General features: G+C 47.7%; 1 protein-coding gene across 2 annotated transcripts; it reads left to right on the forward strand.

The window, feature by feature from the left end:
- Positions 1-76: 76 nt before the first annotated feature.
- dock (SH2/SH3 adaptor protein dock) lies at positions 77-20,768 on the forward strand. Of its 2 annotated transcripts, XM_037412550.2 has the most exons (5): positions 77-244; positions 323-795; positions 2,640-2,864; positions 7,527-7,721; positions 20,457-20,768. In XM_037412550.2, exons 1-5 carry the CDS (start codon positions 226-228, stop codon positions 20,655-20,657), a joined length of 1,113 nt encoding a protein of 370 aa, XP_037268447.1. In that variant the 5' UTR covers positions 77-225; the 3' UTR covers positions 20,658-20,768. The 2 variants fall into 2 exon arrangements, with proteins under 2 accessions (XP_037268447.1, XP_037268446.1); XM_037412549.2 differs by having other exon boundaries at positions 77-795.
- The last annotated feature ends 362 nt before the right edge of the window (positions 20,769-21,130 follow it).

Genomic DNA, 21,130 nt, shown 5'->3' on the forward strand with positions numbered 1-21,130 from the left:
CATGGTCTAGGAGTTGTTTAAGTCTCGCGCGGCTCTCGCGCTATCCCGCGATTTCCCGTCTGGGCGCCGTCGGAGAGTTGTTGCCTCCTCCGCTTCCCGGAGTGTCATGAATCTCAGTAATGGTTAGGACTAAGATGAGACTAAAATCGGTGCTTCTAGGCTAGTATTTATTACTTTAGCAACAATTGCGCCCATTCCCGGCGGGGGCCCGCAGCGCGCCCGAAGATGTCAAACTCCAAGTCCGGTGAGCAGTGCATGTGGACCACCGGGATGGTGGTGACGGCCGCCGTCATTGATCCCTCCCGCGATGCTGGTGTCCCAGGGAAGGCCGGCAACGAGGAGACGTACGTGGTGGCCAAGTACGACTACGTGGCCCAGGGCAGCCAGGAGCTGAGCCTGCGCAAGCACGAGCGCCTGGTGCTGCTGGATGACAGCAAGCACTGGTGGAAGGTGCAGAACGCGCAGCGCCAGGCCGGCTTCGTGCCGTCCAACTACGTGAAGCGCGAGAAACCGTCGCTCTTCGACAGCATCCGGCGCCGGGTGCGCAAGCGCAGCGAGGCCAAGCTGTCGCCGGCCTCGTCGCCCGTGGCCGCAGACGAGCCGGGCGGCGGCGGCGGGGGCCCGGCCGAGGCCTGCGGCACGGCGCTGGTCCGCTACAACTACGAGGCCAAGCAGGCTGACGAGATCTCGCTCGTCAAAGGCGGCCGCGTGCTCGTCATGGAGAAGTCCAGCGACGGCTGGTGGAAGGGCGAGCACTGCGGCCGCCTAGGATGGTTCCCGTCTAACTACGTCCAGGTGCGCTGCTGCTTCCCCATGCTATCCCCGTGTAGGGATGTCAGCGGCCCTGTTCCGTTGCCTCCCTCCAGTGATGCGCCGCATTAGTTTCGTATGGTTGTCACTGAGTGGAACGGACGCCTCTGCCCGCACATCTCATAAGCACGCCTGCCCGTGCGGCACACACACACACATACAACTTCTCTAGCAGGGTGTTAACGCATGCAGGATTGGCCTAATTTCTTCCTAGTTTTCTCCCTTGCGTGATGTCGCACATTTTTTGTTATATTTGCTGGTTTAGCAAAGCATTCACAACTAGCTACCCATTCTGCTTTCCATTATCTGCATAATGGCCTGTTTATAGCAGACACCACTTATCCGTACTTGCCCCGTACTTGCCACTTGCAGCTAATGCTGTGGACTTTATTGACGTAGCACTTCAGTTTCATGTCAATGTTCTATTCCTGATCTTGGCCAGCACTGAGCTATACAGGAATCATGGACACAATGAAGATCAAAGTTTATCCATGCGAGTCGGTGTTGTTTTGGTTTATCTACAGTAGTGTGGTTGCAGTTGAAAATGAGTAAGGATCATTGAATATGAACATTATTCAATGTGTGGTTTGGGTACTAAAATACGACTTGTCAATCCTTCCTCAAATGCAGTGATCTAACGACAGGCATTTCTTCTAAAAGCAAACAGTCATATATGTAAAGCCAAGTATGTATACGAAGCCCAGTAGCATATTGCTGATTTCTGGCATTGCCTCTTATGTTATTGTTTTTCATAGAAACTGCACTTTCCTAGACTCGCTGTGTATGTTTGGCATGTGCAACATAATAATTGCCTTTCCTGCCAATTACCCAGAAATAGTTCATGTGAAGTTTTGTAGTTAGGGAGAGAAAATAGTATTAATTATTGTACATAATACTGCAGCTTTTATGTTTAATATAATGCAGTAGGACTTATTTGAAAACAGCATGTTGTTTTTACATTATGACAAATTTATTAGTGGTTGTGCTTATGCTTAGCAGTAATTTAATTCCTCCTGATGTCATTATAGTATGCACTAGTGCTCTTTTTTTCCATTGGCATTAATTGTCGAACTTTCCATGCATGCATACTATTGTAAAATTCCCAATTTTGAGAGCCTTTTTACAAATGACGTCCTGAGCGTAAAAAATTTGGTGTTTCAACTGCGTTTAGCTAGAGATAAATTATATTTTCCGAGAGGCAAATCAAGGTTCCCAACTACTTTCTAAGCCTTGGGCTATTTTTCAGTACTGCCGGGTTAGTCGAACCTATTTATACTAGTGCCATTCACGTGTACATGCATTGTAAACGAAAATAGCGACTACCCTTGTTCAAATGGCTTCTTTACTAGCATTGTTAATATTTTTGTTCAAAGCTACATCGTTCCTAAAAGCGGAATGCCTGTTCATATCGATTCTGTGTAACGATGATGCTGGATTTTTCAAGTGAACACTCAACAGCTTTAGAAGCGAAAAAATTTTTAGCACTTTCAACTGCTAAGGTTCATAGGTTCACAAATGGTACCCCATAGTGTCTCTATAGCATAGTAATGAGAAACTAAACCAGATCGTTCTCTCTGTGTACTACACCGGTTCACTTATAACTTTGACGCCTGCATGACCATGGGAGCAGTATGCAAACAGGCTTGTGTACTTCTATTTTAGTGGATCTAGTTAAAATGAGTCCGGAGCCCCCCGAAATAGCATCATTTGTAATCGTAATGCAGTATTAGCATGTAAAAACCTAGCACTAATATGTTGTGGGATAGGAGGCAATGGATCAGGCACAACCGGCCAGTACGTGGAGCAAAATAATTTTTGTTATGTTTCAGGAGGAAGCGTCCAGCCCGGACGAGGCAGCTACGCCAACCGATGGGCCAGTGGTGTTGGAGACGGTGGTAGCATTGTACAGCTTTGCCTCGCAAAATGAGGAAGAGCTCAGTTTTACAAAGGGCGAGCAGCTCGAGGTGATAGAGAAGCCCGAGAACGACCCCGATTGGTGGAAAGCACGCAACCAGTCAGGTGACACTGGCCTGGTTCCCAAAAACTATGTTCAGGTAGGTGCAATCGTGTATAATGGCAATGGCAGACGTACTTGTTATGGTCAGCCATAGTGGTGGCTCAGTGTTTACGGTGCTTGGCCGCTAACCCCAAAGACACAAGTTAGATCCTGGCCATGGCAGTTGTGTTTTGATGAACACACAATGCTACAGGCCTAAATATCGTGTTATGTCAGTGCATGTTAAAGGAATAAGCAGAGGTTGAAATAATACGGAGCCCTCCACGTTTGTATGCCAAACCCCATGAGTCAATCAACCTTATTTCAGAGCTGTACGCATAGAAAAAATTTGGTTGCGAAACAAACAGAATATGTTTCGTATACCTCGAAGTGAAATTGCGGGTAAAAAGTTGGAGAGTATTTCTAAGCATATTCTTACGAGATATAGCAGCAAGTATGTCATTTCACTAAATTGATGAAGCGCTGGCAGACAGGTACTTCATAGTTGTCAAGAATGAGGCAAAGCAGTGTCTCCTTCTCCTGTGCACGCAGTGCAGCAGCCAGCCCTACATAGAAGTGGCCCCTGCGCCACATGGAAGTGATGTCACATTTTAAAGAATTAACGTAAAGCTATTTAAATGTGTAAATTATTATTGTATTATGCATTAAACACACAAAAATGTTACTAAACAAGTGTTTGCTGAGTCAGTTAACGTATATTTGCTAAAGCATTTTAAATCTAGGGGGCGGCATGGGGCGCTACGGCTGCAAAAGGTAACAGTGGCTGCGATGTGTGTTGGTGGTAACAACTTCATTTGAAACTCTGGTAAATTCGTGGCCTGGGCCTAGGCCGCCCCTGAGGAAGACCGGAGACCTTGTTCCCTCGCTGTCTCATGGGCTTACTGGACGGCCCACAGTTGATCCTGGAGGTTGGAGCTGCGCAGCGCGGCCATCCACCGCACCGCAGCTTCATCTGGGTGTGCGCGCCATTAAGTTTCTCACTATGAAGTGCGAATGATTGCTGTTGGACGTACTGCATTTTCTAGATTGCAATGTCAAAAGTTAGTGTTGTCGAAGGTGAAGGTCTCCTTGTTGCCGAGTGCCTCATTTTACTTGTCACGAAGAGCATGGTCGACGATGAAATTATTGTTTCTTCACAGTTCACGTATGAATGTCCGAAAACACATGACACCCCAATGCGGTTGCGAAGTGTTTTTACCAAGCCTGTGATCTCCAAAGGCCAAAGCCCCTGCATTGCAAGTTTTTTTGCTAAATGTGAACACGTACGGTTGTTGTCATTCGTTTCTTGGTAAATGCTGCCGTACATTTTATTCAGGAAAGCAGAGACGTTTGTCACTTTTTGTAGGTAGATGGGCTAGCTAACACAGCACTTGCCTTTGGGCATCGTTTGTCAAGTGCTGATCGCCTAAATTATTACGGTGGCACGTCAGTATTTTGAAGCGGCCTGCCGATTACCTGTGAGGTGGTGATGGTACGCTGAGCTACATAAAAAGGTTTCCTATTGCATATTCGGTGTGCATACGTTGCAGTGCGCTCTTCTGTAATCAGAACTTCAATAAGCTGTCAAATCAACATTCAAATCAACATTCTTGATGCGCGTGCCGGAGAAACAGATGCAGCCAGCTGCATTTCAATCTTGCATATTCTCCTCTGCCTCGCTGATGAATACCATTAATTTGCAAAACTGTTTATTATAATACATATGGCCAATTCTGCAAGGGTCATCAAACATTCAATATCAAAGGGCCTGGACAGCACCAGCAGCAGCAAGTCTGCTGACGGTAGGCCGATGAGGAAGAACACTGAAAGTCGCGCTGTGGCGACGTCACATGCCAACTTGGCAAATTCATGTTTAGTTCGAACGGATCAAACAAAGCGCCTAACCAGAAAAGTGCATGACGTCGCTTTCGTGCGGCACAGCACCCGTTAATGTGCTGAGGTGGCTCGTGCACCGCGCAGTGCAGTAGTCTGCCATGAGGAAATACAGAGGCCAGGTTGTATTGGTACATCAATAATCAAAGTGTTCCTGACAGCACTTTACACGCGAAAGGCAAAGATTCTATTTCCTCAGCCTCTCCTCCTATTTTAACTTTTGTGGACGCCCAACTGATGTGGCTGACAAAGGTGTGATCCTTTAGAATCCAGTGTTCTAAGTCTGTCTTGTAGATGTCAATATAGTTAAAGGGCCACTCACCAGGTTCGACAATTTTGAGCTGACAAGCGCAATGTGTAGACTAGGCGTTTATGATCACGTCTGCCAAAACTTCCAACCCTAGGCGCCGCGGAAATGGGTCAAATTTCAAGATGAATGCTGCTCCCCCTCCCTTCTGTTGGCGCACGCCCAGAGAATGAGGGCATGACGTGCGCGTATGAATGGTCCTATGTACACGGCAATGCAGTGACGTTTGTTCTTTATGTAGACGACTCTGCTTTGACGTTGCAAACAGTGGCACGTGACATGGCGAAAATTATTTAACACAGCGTGCGTAGTTTATGTAATTTGTTGATTGAAGAGATAAATAAAGCTCTAGATAAATAATGAGACGCAATAAGGGAATGTGAGCGTCTTTTTTCCATTTTTCTTTTGTGAATTGCAACGAGATGCAGGGCTAATGTGTCTGCATTCGGCATGCGTTCGTGTACCCGCAGTCAGCGCATCGAGCAGACAACCGCCGTGGAGCACTTCTACGCGCTCGCGAACTCATTGTGCTCATCTATTCTACCGTGTCTAAGCCAGTGTTTTCAAACCCTCCCGCAGAAACAGGCAGAAGATCACAAAATAACTCTGGTCAACAAAGCAACGCCACTTGTGTGCTCAGGGGTGGTACTTGTTCGGGCACGTCATGCGCACGTGACCTCTTGGTCGGATTCCAGAGAGGGTGGGGAAGAGATTTTTCTTGCGAAGGCTATGCGGAGGAGCGGCAAGGGTTTCGAGCTCGCTTCCTCTCATCCTCGTTTCGCGCCACTTCAAAAAACCCGTTTTCTCCGCTCGTGATGAACCGATTCAAAAAAAAGTTTTGGCAAAATGTTCTTCATCGGACACCCAACAACATCCACTGTCCAACTAAAATTTGGTATGGAGCCTGGTGAGTGGCCCTTTAAGAACATCTGAAATTTTGGGTGATGAAAATCTTTGGCATCGGACTTCTTGGACTTCCTGCTCAAATTTCAAGTCCAAAACAGCATTAATTGAGCTCCCATCTCTGCCACATCGATCATCTCTATGTTGGAACCAGCGTTTTGTCTAGTCAATAAATTTGCAACCAGAGCCTGAAAGGCAGCTTTTCTGCGATACGAGAAAGTGATTACTTGAAGCATATTTGTAATCTGAAGTGGCCATTGCCCTTTGGACATTGACTGTATTTGTCTTTGGGAAGTTCATATAGCTTGAATGGTAATATATCAGTGCTAATGAATCAACTAGAAAACACTATTTGAAAAATAATAGAAATTTTGAATATTCGCTCACCCCTGCCTTGTTTGTACAGTTGAATACTTATGCCATGTAGTCCCCTTTTCTAATATGGGCTCGTACACCACTAAATCTTTCATGTATGCCATGTATATTGACATGTTATCTAAATTTAAAGATGGTTCAACTTAAATTGAGGATGACACAGCATCTTTCTTACTGATATTCATAAGTGTGGCACAGGCCAAGAGTATAAGATATCTATATTGTGACTCTCAGCAATAACACAAAAATTTTGCTGTAACATTTCAGTGCTATACTTAAAGCCATCTAGTGATGAGACAGAGGATTACCTTTAACTTCTGCATTGAGAATTTAAAGCAGCAAAAATGCAGACTGGAATGTCAAAAACTGTTGATTCTAGCGAGTCCTGTGTAGACATCTGCAGAAGCGTAATAGTTGTTGTTGTATGCAGAATTTTCGCTATCAGTGTATCTCAATGGTGTTGGCTATATTCATGTCACTGAACGAACTGTGCAGTGTTGTTGCAATCACTAGTCAAGGCATGGTAGTCTTCTTAAAAGAATGATTGATTTATATGTTGAGTTTAACATCCCAAAACCACCATATAATTGTGAGAGATGCCGTAGTGGAGGGCTCTGGAAATTTCGACCACCTGAGGCTCTTTAACGGGCACCCAAATCTGAGCACACGAGCCTACAGCATTTTCTTTCCATCGAAAATGCAGTAGCCGGAGCCGGGGTTCAATCCCGTGGCCTGGGGGTCAGCAGTCAAGCGATTACCTTAGCCATTAGACCACCGTGGCGGGGCATTGCTAAAAGAACAATCTGTAGATTTAAGAGAGCATTAGTTACGAATCAAAATGGTGCTACTTTTGATTGCCCACATAATTTATTTTATGGTTTTTCATTGCTTGCGTTTCCTTAGTAAGAAACAGTAGCACTGTCATCTATGAAAAAGTGTACCAAAGAGAGTCTTCTTTTCGTGTTTTATAAGAAAAAGTAGTTATACATGTTATTTTATGTAATTTTCATGCTCTTTCATGTAATATTCATGTTACATGTCCAGTTGTGTTCCATTTTTCTTTTTATTTTTGTATTTTTTAAGCTGATGCAGGCTATTCTTTGGCTTATGCTAGTTTCCTTCCATTTGGGCTTTTTAGTTGCTATATTCATCTTAAGTTGCTAGCCTTTCCTTGTGCTTTTTCTTTTTGAAGGCTTGAAGCTACTGTTGTGTGCACTAAACAAGCTGTGGCATCCTTCCCAGGTGGTGGTGACTCCATCACCGGCATCAACCACACCCAAGCCTTCAACACCTGTGCCACAGCCAGCTATAGCACCACGGCCAGAGCTGCATGCCAAGGAGTGGTACTTTGGCAGCATCTCTCGCTCCCAGTGTGACCAGGTGCTCAATGACCACGCTGTTGACGGGGACTTCCTCATACGTGACAGTGAGACAAACGTAAGATTCCATGTTTTGCGCATGAACATTGTTGCTGGCACAAACCCATGAACAGATTGCCTTTGCCTCCCTACACAATAGTGTTATCATTACAAGAAGAGGAAAAACACGTTATAAAGACCTCTTGGTCAGCCTCGTGGGTTCCAATACAGTCGAGCCCGCTTATAACGAACCTGAGCCTGACACGGCATCCGTTCGCTTCACCTGGCAGTTGGCTGCCAGGTGGTCAAAAGCTATGAGTAAGCGCTCCGCAACGCGGCACCTAACACGCGGATTATGCTCAAGCCAAGCGGTCACACTTTCGACTTTTTGTTAAGCGGCAGAAAAAAGGGTGCAAGTCCTCGCATCTGCCATCCTGACAACACTTGCACACCAAGAGCGAGCAAGACGCGCATGTGCGACACAAATGCTAGATCGCGTGGAACAGCTTTGGGCCCATTTCTAGTCAGAAAACGAAACTAATTCAAGTGAGCGTACCTGGCGTAGCGGAGTGGTGGAGACTGGCGAAGGGGTTGTGATGAAGAAAGGAAAGCAGATTTGCGAGAGAAGGGCAAGGAGTTGAATGGAGTGAAGAGAGGGGAAAATGCGGCGGGAAAGCGACCCTAAAAACCAAAACACACGGGAAGGAGGCAGGTTGGGTAGCTTGCTTGAAAGGTCTGCGAAAGGTACAACTCGCACGTACGTAGGAAAAATTAAAAGATTGCCTGCGCGCGCGGCGGTGTTCAAAGAATTGGCGGCGATGGTCAAAAAATCGTTTTGTTGCGCTGGCGGGTTTACGTTGCCTCGCGAACTTTCGATATTTCGCGATTCGTTCTGCGCAAATAAAAGCCGTTCTTGCGCTTCCGCACGCGTGTAGAGGCCATGCTGAGCCAAGTGCGAAGTGAGCAAGAACAAGTCCTAAACACGAAATGAATCGCAAATTATCAGAGTCAATGGGGTAGCGTACGTGTCTGCACTAGACGCAGACTATCGGATACAGTCGATGGCTAACGATGTTTGCAAATGGTCTGGTCACTCCAGGCCGGCGACGCCAACGACAGTACTAGCGATCAAAAACAGGGTAGATGGCCGACCTGGTTAGAAAGATCGGTGGCAGTGTGAAAACACGGGCCTCGTCTGGCGATGCGGGGTGCTCAGAGTAGCGGTGGGACAAAGGATGGAGGGGTGCTTAACAAAAATCTGTCAAGTAGAGCGGAAACTAAAGGGGTGCGGAGGCAGGGTCGGCGTTTAACATTAAAAATGTATGGGCACCTCGCTGATGCCTGATCGGTAGTCGAAAGTGGTTTCCCTGGAATTCGGCAGAGCGCCGACTCCGTTCGCTGTAACCACAGATCAGCGGTGCTTGGGGACGTTCATTGTATGTGTGATTTTGTGCCATTGAACCAATGTATATTTTCACGGTCACGCAGATATTGTTCGTTTTAAGCGGAAGTTCGTTTTATGTGGGGCCGTTATATGTGGGCTAGACTGTATAGTGTCTCAACTCCATGTGAAATTATTCTAGCAGAACATGTAAGCACTCAGTAACTTGGTGAATAGTGAAACAACAATGCTACAAAGACTTTTAACGAAAAATTCTTAAGGCGTCCTTTAATTTTTGGCTAAGGTTCTGAAGTGTGGCCACGAAATGGCGGTGTTGGTGTGCCTTTTTTGGGCTAAAGGGACATTAAAGGCACATGTCAAGTTATGTCAGAGTGAAGGCCAGTGTATGACGTCTAAAATGGCAATATTGTTACGTAAAAATGACACTAGGCGTGTCTATTTAAAATCTATATTCAAACTGATGCGTATGGCGTCGACTAAGATGGAAGACAGCACGCACAACCGACAGACCACTTCCTCGTTGTCGTCTTCTGACCGCTGATACGTCAGCTACGTAGCATTACACCCCCGGCAGTAAAAGCGTTGTCTCGGTGCACATTAACTACGGTCTTCAGTAGGCAGGTGGTAAGGTTTTAGCCTGCTGACGTGCACAACATTACTGGGTGTGGTTGCAGGCAGGCTTGTGGTTTCAGATGCAGGAATGATCTCATAGGTGAAGTCGGTTACCTGGCGGATGATACGGTAAGGACCCATGTAGCGAGACAACAACTTCTCTGATAAGCCAACTCGACGAACTGGGCACCACAGGAGAACAAGAGAACCGGGTGAGAAGTGAACGTCAGTATGCCGGCTGTCGTAGATGGCTTTCTGGGTGGCTTGCGAAGCCGAAAGTCTAGAGCGGGCGATCTGACGTGCGTGGTCGGCACGAGCAATAGCGTCGCGTGCATATTCGGTTGATGGCGTTGTAGTGGTTGGAAGTAGGGTGTCGAGTGGTAACTTCGGATCACGGCCATAAAGCAAATAAAAGGGTGAATAACCAGTAGTGTCGTGGCGCGAAGAATTGTACGCGAAGGTCACGTGAGGTAGCGCCAGGTCCCAGTCATGGTGGTCGGGGGACACATACATCGCGAGCATGTCCGTTAGGGTCCGATTTAGCCGTTCGGTAAGGCCATTTGTTTGGGGATAGTAGGAAGTGGTCAGCTTGTGGTGCGTCGAGGAAGAGCGCAGAAGATCGTCGATCACACGGGACAAAAATGCGCGGCCACGATCCGTGAGTAATTGGCGAGGAGCGCCATGGTGTAGGATGACGTCGTGGAGCAAAAAAGTCCGCAACGTCAGTAGTGGTGCTGGTGGGGAGCGCTCGAGTGATGGCATACCTAGTCGCGTAGTCTATAGCAACAGCGACCCACTTGTTGCCCGATTTCGACTCGGGAAAAGGACCGAGAAGATCTATACCAGCACGGAAGAAAGGTTCGGTTGGGATGGAGATCGGTTGAAGAAGTCCAGCCGGGGGCGCAGTAGGTCGCTTCCTACGTTGGCATTTATCGCAGGAGGACACGTAACGGCGAACGGACCGGGCGAGACCGCGCCAAAAGAAGCGGCGACGCACGCGGTCGTACGTCCAAGATACACCCAGATGACCAGCAGTTGGTTCATCGTGAAGCTCGTGCAGCACGGTTGAATGCAAATTTTTCGGCACGACAAGAAGGGGCTCAGGGCCATCTCGCTGGAGGCTACGACGGTACAGCATGCCATTCAGGAGGACGTACATGCGAAGTGACGTGTCGCTCGAAGCAGATTTGAGACGGTCAATAAGTTGTCGCAGAAAAGCATCACAACGTTGTTCATCACCAATCTGAAGAAACTGGGACATTGACATGACGCTGAGGCTAGGCTCGATGTCTGGTTCGTCGGGCTGATCAACAGGGTAGCGGGATAAGCAATCGGCGTCCAGATGGAGACGTCCAGACTTATAAGCAACCGAGTAGGAATACTTCTGTAGGCGTAATGCCCAACGACCAAGTCGTCCTGTGGGGTCCTTCAGAGAAGAAAGCCAACACAGCGCGTGATGATCTGTGATGACACGGAAAGGGCGGCCATACAAGTAAGGACGGAATTTCGAAACCGCCCAAACAAGAGCGAGACATTCCCGTTCTGTTATAGAATAATTGCGTTCAGACTTAGAAAGCAGACGGCTTGCGTACGCGATTACACGGTCGTTGCCCCGCTGAATTTGCGCCAAAACTGCACCAATTTTGTGACCACTCGCGTCTGTTCGCACTTCTGTAGGAGCATCGGGGTCGAAATGTGCAAGAATAGGAGGTGTCGTTAGAGCGGTGATTAGCTGAGAAAAGGCGTCAGCTTGAGGAGGGCCCCAAGAAAATGGGACGTCTTGTTTGAGAAGGTCGGTGAGTGGCCGTGCGAGTGCCGCAAAGTTTTTCACGAACCGGCGAAAGTAGGAGCAGAGGCCCACAAAACTGCGAACATCATGGACAGAGCGTGGGACTGGGAAGTTTGTTACAGCACATACTTTCGCCGGGTCTGGCCGTACGCCGGCAGCGTAAACAAGGTGACCCAATACGGTAATCTGACGAAGACAGAAGTGGCACTTGGAGGAATTGAGCTGCAGGCTGGCCCGTCGAAATATGGATAGAATGGTTGAAAGGCGGTCAAGGTGGGTTGCAAAGGTAGGTGAGAAAACGATCACGTCGTCCAGGTAACACAAACATGTCGACCATTTAAATCCTTGTAGGAGCGTGTCCATCATTCTCTCGAAGGTCGCTGGAGCGTTGCAGAGCCCTAATGGCATGACCTTGAATTGGTAAAGACCGTCAGGGGTAACGAAGGCGGTCTTTTCTCGGTCTATGTCATCTACAGCAATTTGCCAGTAGTCAGATCGGAGGTCGAGAGATGAAAAGAAGGTGGCGCCATGGAGGCAATCAAGGGCATCGTCAATGCGTGGTAGAGGGTACAAATCTTTTTTGGTAATTTTGTTGAGGTGGCGATAATCAACGCAGAAATGCCATGAGTCTTCTTTCTTTTTTACTAATACCACGGGAGATGCCCAAGGGCTCGTTGATGGTTCGATTACGTTTTTCGTAAGCATTTTGGCCACTTCTTTCTGAATCACTTCTCGCTCGGACGCTGACACGCGGTACGGCCGACGGTGAGTGGGCGCAGAGTCACCAGTGTTGATTCGGTGAGTGACAATTTTAGTCTGGCCCAAGGGACGATCGTCGGTGTCGAAAATGTCACTGTATGAGGCCAAAACTTGGCAGAGAGCGTCGGCCTGGTGAGGCGACAGCTCCGATCTAATCATGTTTCGAAAAATACCGTCGTCTGAGCTGGGTGACCGTGAGACTGCACTTCGATCAAGAGCAGATACAGTGACAACACTGACATTGTCCTCTGTTATGGCAGTTAGCTGGGCTAGAGACATCTGGCAGGGCAACACTTGAGGGGTGAAACCAAAGTTAAGGAGCGGAAGTAACACACAGTTATTTGCTATGGTCGCGATGGTATAGGGCACAGTAACACTGCGCGTCAGCCGAACGTCAGTAATTGGCGTAACGATATAATCACCGTCAGGAACGGGAGGGGTCGATGACAAAGACACGTACATGACGGCTCGAGGTGCCAGGCTAACGAAAGTGGTTGGGCTCAAGCGGCTGGTGGGCTTTGCAGAGTAGTCGGCAAAGATTGGTAGATCAAGGCTGAGGGTACCAGACGAACAATCAATTAAGGCCGAGTGTGCCGAAAGGAAATCAAGGCCAAGTATGAGGTCATGAGGGCAGCAGGCTAGCACGGCAAAAAGGACCACGGCGTGACGACCGGCAATGCTGACACGAGCAGTGCACTTTCCGATTACTGGTACAGTACCGCCATCGGCAACACGTATTGCCTTCGTCGTAGATGGCGTCATAATCTTTTGTAAGCGGCAGCGTAGAGAAGCGCTCATAATAGACAGGTGTGCACCTGTGTCAATGAGTGCAATCACAGGAACATGGCTGACTTGTACTTCAAGCAGGCTATGGTGCGTGGGAAGCGTCCGTAGAGGATTTTCGGCCGTCATTGGTATTGCAGCTTCACCTCTATAAGCTGCAATATCTAGTTTTCCTGCTGCGGTCGTCCAGAAAAGCTCGGCGAGAAAAAGCGCCGAGGTGGCAGAGAGCGGGATTGGCGACGTAGCGGCGACGGGGAGCGAGAGCTGCGGCGACCGGACGAAGGGGCGTCAGGGTAGCGGCGACCGGGCAAAGGGACGTCAGTGGAAGGCTCGTAAGATGACGACGAATAGAAATTGAAGGGTGCGGCGACTGAACATCGAGGGGTCGTCGGATGCATGAGCGCCGAGGTAGAAAAAGTCTGACGTGGTTGGTTTGACCTACGGTGGCGGCAATAGCGAGAAACGTGCCCAGGCTGGTGGCAGGAAAAACAAATAGGCCGGTCGTCGGGTGTTCGCCATTCCGAAGGGTTACGGATAGGCATTGTTGGAGGTGAATGGCGAGCCTGTCCTCGGGAGTACGACGGGACTTCAGGGCGAGTCAAGGGACATGCTGATGGAAGGCCGAGGTTCGCAAACTCCTGCCTCACCACAGCTTGTATTAACGCCACTGACGGCTGTTGTTGGTCAGAGGAGAGCGTTGCGAAAATGGGTGGCTGAAGAGGAGCCGGACAGGCGGCTTCGATTTCCCGACGAACAATGCGCGTGACGTTGTCATACTTGGGGAACTAGCGGACGGCTTCACACGATGAGTTTGCGGCCGTGTTGGGCAGCCGGGTGAATCGCTGAGTAATACGGCGGCTCTTGGCTTCATCGAACCGCCGCCACTCTTTAATGATGGCATCGACGGTGGCAACGTTGTTGTACACTAGAAGATTAAAGGCGTCGTCTGCTATGCCTTTCAGCACATGGGCCACTTTCTCAGACTCACTCATGTGCTCGTCAATCTGGCGGCATAGGGTGATGACGTCGTGAATGTACGCGACGTATGACTCCGTCGACGTCTGTGCACGAGCCGCCAGTTGATTCCGTGCTGCCATTTGCCGCCCAACGGTGTCGCCAAAAAGGTCGCGGATCTTCTCTTTAAAGGAGTCCCAGCTCGTAATCTCCGCTTCGTGCGTCTCGAACCACACTGGCGGTGGGCCATCGAGGTAAAAAAGCACATTGGCAAGCATAAGAGTCGGGTCCCACCTATAGCTTGTGCTGACCCGTTCGTACCGGTTGATCCATTTGTCGACGTCAACGCCATCCTGACCAAAAAATACACCGGGATCACGAGCAGGAGGTAGAACGACGTATGTACAAGTCACGGTAGGGGCAGGTGGCGAAGACGATGGTTGTTCAACCTGTCACATGGTTGGACCTATGATGATGCAGCCGTTACGGAGCTTCGTGATGAAGACGGGGAAACCCAGCACGTCCACCACAAAGATATTACGTAAAAATGACACGAGGCGTGTCTATTTAAAATCTATATTCAAACTGATGCGTATGGCGTCGTCTAAGATGGAAGACAACACGCACAACCGACAGACCACTTCCTCGTTGTCGTCTTCTGACCGCTGATACGTCAGCTACGTAGCAATATTATCAACAGCAGTGCCTAGCTTACCGAGAAATTAAGCTAAATTTACCACACAACGGGCCCCACAAGTGGAATATTTTGGAAATGATTCCGTTGTCAGAGCATCTGACTACAATTAATTACTAGTAATCAAACTAGTTGCAATGAAAAAGAACCGTCTGTGCAACAAGAGACGTAATAAAATGGTGCTTGTCCATTTCTGTTCGATTTTTAAAAACAAAGAACTACCTGGCGTTACTGCAGGGAATGGCGGAAGTGGTCCAAAATTTCATTTTTGCCTGGTTAGGCTGGATAGGTGGTGCCATTTAGCGGAGCCCAGTTGAACCAAGCAAGCAGAACCATGGCTTCCGAGATGGCAGAAAATTGAAAATTGGACCATTAAATGTGATTTTATTTCAAAATAAGCACTTCCTTGGCACAAAAGTAGCACTACGAGGTTTGCGGACCACTATTTCAGCGATCGAAATTGATTTAATATTTGCCTCTAGTGTCCTTTTGTGTTTAGCACACTGCCCAAGTGCATCTCAGAGGCCGTGTAAGAAGCAGCATATTGTTGAGACCCACTCCACCAGGTGCCACAACGATCTCAGCTTCTCGCAATCTTTCAAAAAGCTCAACTCTTTTTCATTAATGATCGTGACAGTTCATTGGCCCTTTTATTCAATAAAATTATGCTTTAGTATCATATCTATTCAATGTAACTCTTAACTTGAACTAGAATATTTTATTTTTATGTTTTAGAAGACATACAGTTGAATCCATTTGGTATATCAATACTTGAATGCCACGAAAATTTTTTCATAGTTGTAACTGATAATTGCTATAAATGAGTAGCATGAAAAGTATTAAAATAGGGGGATGGCAGGCTGTTGTGAGAAAACTATAACATTTGGTGGGATAAGCCAACAAGACACCAGTGATAAGGATCACATGCTGCGAATTTTTCGGACATGCTTGTAAATTAGGACATTTTCATGAGACTGCCACAAATCCTATAGAGCTAATGTATGATGTTTGAAGTATTGGGCGCTGAAACTCATCGCAAGCTTCAACTCTTTACCCAAGTTGCATGTCCGAAAGTGCATTAACAGAAGCCAGCGCTGCTCTCGTGCTGTTGCGGATTTCAAAAGTCAGCTTAGCGGCAATGCCACAATGGTCTGTGGTGAAGCATATTGTGACTTCAAAATGGGAATTGTGGGTGCTTAGATTTCTCATTTTCGTCTTTTCAAGGATTTCACTTTTCATTACCTATTAGCATGGAAACCCAACAGCCAGAATTCATTGTTATAACCGATAATGTAGCATGCTGGCATTGCTCTAAGTGAGTTATTTCACCACATAAACTATACAGAAGTCAATGGTGCAGCAGCTTCTTATTGCTATAACCGATATATCGTTCAAACTGGTATCGTCATAAGTGGGTTCGGCAGTATTCTTATAACTCGAATACACTCAAACCTCTTTATAACGTAACGGGATATTACAAAATAATGTATATAATGAATTAAATGAAAATTTCTCTTGGAAGCTCCGTTGAGAACCATGCATTTTATACCTTGCTGTAACAAAGTAAAATTGACTGGTAAATAGATATAACAAACTATCAGATAGTCTATAGAAAAAAAAAAAAAACGAGCGTAGTGTGTAAAGTATATCGTTTTCTGCGGAGTTTGACGCTCGTTCGGCGCGACTCTTTCAAAACTCCCGCGCCGACCTTGCAGCCATGCCACGCGCGGCCGAGAGAGCCGTCCTTCTCAAACAGCCAGTGGAGAGTATTGAGGAAGCGATCAGTGGGTCAGGTGACCGAGAAGCAGCGCCGCGGTGCAAAGCAATTTCCCTCTCACTTATAAGAACACTTGGTAAGGAAGCTTCAGAAAACTTACATTTATTCATAAATCAGAGGACATCTGTCATTAACTGAAGTAATCGGTGATGCGCGCCTGCACACGTTCACCTTGCAGCAAGTCAATTTCACACGCAGTTTGCTAAGCATAGTAGCGTGCGGCTAAGTCCAGTGCCAACACTCTCTAACGACGACGGCAACGACTGCATCTCCGCTGCTACCCTCTGCATCGAGAAAAGAGGAGAGTCTTCACGCGGAGAGAAACAGATCAGCTTTAGAGAGAGAGAGCCAACTTTTCGCGACAGCTTTTTTTTTTCTTTTCCTCTCCGCGCGCGGCCTTGAGAGGAGAAGGGTCTCTACGTGCAGAGACGGAAAAGCGAGAAGCCTGGCACAGGCGCGTCACAGATCGGCATTTGAGAGAGAGCAAACAATCCGCCACAGTCTTTTCTTTCCTTTTCTTCTTTTCCTTCTTCGCGCGCAGCATTGAGAGGCGCCGCTGCGGGATTGAGCATGGTGCTGAGAGCATTTTCGGAGTGCGGTATGTTCGAATTAACCATCGAAAGTGCTTGTGCGTTCAAATTGCAGGGCATTTTCACCCATTGGCATACACATAGCTTTGACGGGACCACAGTGTGAGTTCAAATTAGGCGTGTTCGAATTAATAAGATTCACCTGTGTTTATTTTCAGTCGCACGCGTGGTCATGTAGCGGTACATTGGGCTGCGAGGCGGTTTCCTTCTTTGCACGCTTTTAGGTGTGCACCCATCTGAGCATACATTGCGCAAACTTATAATCGCTATAACGAAATAATGGATATAACGAAATACATAATTGTGGCTCCCCTTCAACTTCATTATAACGAGATTTGAGTTTATATGCTCGGCCATATATTCTTGCTTTGTAAACATCGTCGCTTGGTGCACAGGCCTTACAACGCAGGAAATAGGTGGCAGACCAATGTGTCCAGTTTCCAGTTTGTTATTGTTACAGCTCACCGTTTGTGAGTTTAATATTCAAAATTCAGTGCATTTCTGTCAGCTTTTGTTTTCACCATAACAAAAGAACTTTTCTATAAGCACACTTTTCTAAGTGGACAATCACCACATTTTTTCGCAGATGAAATAAAGGGAAAACTGTGCATAACTATGATAAAATAATTCTAAATCATTTATTGTTGTATCTTCAGCAATTGGTTCTGTGACCCTTTTCTTTGATGACTTTGGGCAGACCTTTAGCAGAAGAGCATTGCTCAGCTCTGTCACACTTCCTTTGACTACAAACACACTATTGAAAACCGAGTTGTTACACGAATGTTGTTTCGTGTGGAGAGTTGTTGCCCCCCAAAAGGGCACGAATATGTATCCTGTCGCAGAGAACCAAGAGGATGGTAATATTTCTTTCTGTGTGTGAATTTTACAGAATGAACTTGCTAATAAACCTGTTGTGTGGCCCCCACGCTGGGCGCCAGTGTAGTGCACAGTTATCCTGAAGGAGTACGGCTACTAGAGTGGGTTCGGTCTTAGCGAGCAACAAGTCCGCGTTCATCGTCCCCTCGCGTGACTAACGCTGCTGCACACACACGTTCTGACCATAAGGGTGCCAAGCGAAGCGTGGCAAGTACACAGTACTGCCCTCAAACAAGTCGCAACACTTTATTGCCTGCGGCAACACCAAGAATGCAGTACAACACCCGCTGCAAAGGTGTCGGGGAAGCAAACGAGGCTTATCCACGGCACGGGCAAAAGTACAACACAGAAGGGGGAGTCGTGAGCACGTCTCTGTGTGCAAAAGAGTTCGTAGTAACACGCCGCTGAGGGAGACGAGCCCTCGCGAGTATCCTGCGCACTCTCGCGCTTGGGAACAACAGGGTCCGTTTGCTTGAATAAGGGCAAACTCCGCTCGCGTACGGGTCGCCAAAATACGACCACGCGCAAACACACCGCACTGCTCTTCGGCTTAGCGTTCAGAAGAGGCAATGAGAAGTAAGTATTCGCCATGGGCACAAAGTACCGTTGGCAAGTCTGTGGGAACTCTAAAAACAAAGGGAGCCTACGTGCGAGAAAAAAAATGTGTGGTCACCGTTCGCTGTTTCGAGAGGATCTCTCGCTCCTACATCGCGCGTGCGCAAAACGTCTTGGGAGACTCTAGCGCAGTGCCACCATCGACAATCGGTACGATCCAGTGCCGGGTGAGGGGAGCCGATTTCACTCCTGCTGTCCCAGCAACGATGGACCGTAGACAAGGGGAGAGTCATGTTAGGACATGACAACGGCAGAAATAGGCAAAAAAATCCGTGCAATGGCGGCGGGCTAGCCTCAATTCTCATAAACCTCAAGATGATTTCAGTGTAAAAAACTAATGTAGTACTCTCTTTCTTTACAATACCTGTGAGCATCGTTTGATAATAGCACTGTAGAGGAAAGTTACTGCATAGATCTAAGAGCAAACGGCTCCTGCGGTGATCATCCACAATGTGATGCCGTTTGTGTGCTGTGTAATTGTACGAGGCACATTTGTTAGGAGGGTACTTAAAATCTGGTGTTTGCTTGTTTATACGACCACTTATACACAAGTTGCCCAAAACGTGAAACAGTCACTTATTGGAACGATTGCAAAGAAGTTGGTTATGGGTCCAACCAGTTTTGGTATTCCTGTAATTTATGCCTGCAAATAAAGAATTGAATTGAATTGAAAGAGGGTATATATTCATGATGTGAAAAAGTTGAAGTACCGTATTTACTCGATTCTACCGCGCCCTCGATTGTAACGCGCACCCGATTTCCACCGCGAAAACAGAAAAAAAACGTAAGACATCGATTGCAACGCGCACCCATTTTTTTTTTCGCTGGCCCGCACGATCACACCACTCGAAAAAACGATTCCTTTCGGGATTGTCTTCCATTTAAATATCAGGTACGGGCGAAGCTTGTGCCCATCTGACGTGTAACAGAGCATTGCCGTCACTGTAGTTTTACCGTGGACCGATGTCAGCACGCGAACTTGCTTCGCCCCTTCTTCTCGACAGTTGTGGTGCCAGGCATGTCGAAGAGGCGTCTGATCGGCATTCCAGATTTGCCCAAGCAGGTAGACGTTGTTGCGCCGCAAGTTTAGGACGAACCTCTGAAAACTGTAAAGCTTTTTATCGTACTTCTCCGCAAAAGTTTTCGCATATGCATGTTCCCCCTCGGAGGGAAGAGCCTTTCCTCTTCATATAGTTAATTAGCGAGCACCTGCTCCCTTTAAACTGGCTCCGCGTTAGACTTTTTTCTAAGACTAATTGCATAGCCCGCACTTGGAGCAGTTCTGTCGTCACGGGCCGCTGTGCCACTCGCTCCTCAAGCACATACTCGCGGAGCAGCTCTTTAATTTGCGAAAACCGACCCTGCTGTGGTTCACTGAAGCCTTTGCGTGAAGCTTTGCTGTCGACAATCTTCTGCTTTTGTTTCCGCCGGTCCCGCACGCACGTTTCGGGAACGACCGCGATGCGGCCCTATTTCCGTCCGTTTCTGCACACGCGATGACTTTTCTTTTAAAAGCGGCATCGTGGTGCACTCGAGTTTTTGGAGTCGGCCCTTTCACGTCGTCGATGCTAATGCACTACTAGATGACGAACTCCTCAGCACACGTACGAAGTGCCGCACATGGTAAACACATAGGCAGAAATAGCTGACGCACCATGCCGACGCACGTAGGGGGCGGCCATTTTGGATTTGCGATGGCAATAGATTGACCGTAATTTTTTTGTTCGTACTCGATTCTAATGCGCATGCGATTTATGAACTCGCTTAACCGGAAAAAAGGTGCGCGTTAGATTCGAGTAATTACGGTATATGGTGTAACGTAGGCAGACATAGACTTCACATGGTGTGAAGAAAAGAGATAATATTGAAAAATCGTACTCTACTATGCTATGGTTTTCTTTTTTTTTTAAATCTTTGGCACATTGGGATTTGCTGTTTAACTCAGTGGCACCATTGAATGCAGGTTGGTGATCTCTCCGTGTCTCTGAAGGCACCGCAACGCAACAAGCACTTCCGTGTGCACGTGGAGGATGGTGTGTACTGCATTGGTCAGCGGAGGTTCTCCAATTTGGACGATCTTGTGGAGCACTACAAACGGGCGCCCATCTACACCAGTCCCAAGGGGGACAAGATGTATCTGGTGCGGCCCTTTCGCAAACCCTGACCCCGGTGGCTGACGCTGCCAATCTTTTCTACGAGGCCGCTTCCGGCCCCAGTTTGTACGCGTCTCTCCTACTTACTAGTCAGTGCCGTCGTGCTTGTCCGCCATTGTAAGGTCTCTTAGGCCTGGCCTACTCGGGCTGTGCTGCGCTCGACGTCCTGAGGAGTTGCACGCTGCTGGTGAGGTGAAGAAGTCTGCTCGACGCGGGAGGAGACAAGCTGCTGCTGGCAGATCTATTACTGCAGCGTAGGTTGCAGCACAGGCAGATCAAATAGTGGGCTGCTGTAATGCTGTACCTAAGGCGCTACAGCAAAGCCTGAATTGATCGCAGCAGCTTCCGAAAAGTGTAATGTCGTTGCACTCTTCCTGTGCAGTGCTGACCGACACTGCTTCCGAGCCCGATACTTCAAATATCTAGGAGCAAAGTCGGATAGGAAAGTAGATTGCTGAATTACTTTAGTTCTTCTCAGGTGCAG

The sequence above is a fragment of the Rhipicephalus microplus genome, chromosome 1 (genome assembly GCF_043290135.1).
Source record: "Rhipicephalus microplus isolate Deutch F79 chromosome 1, USDA_Rmic, whole genome shotgun sequence".
Lineage (NCBI taxonomy): Eukaryota > Metazoa > Arthropoda > Arachnida > Ixodida > Ixodidae > Rhipicephalus > Rhipicephalus microplus.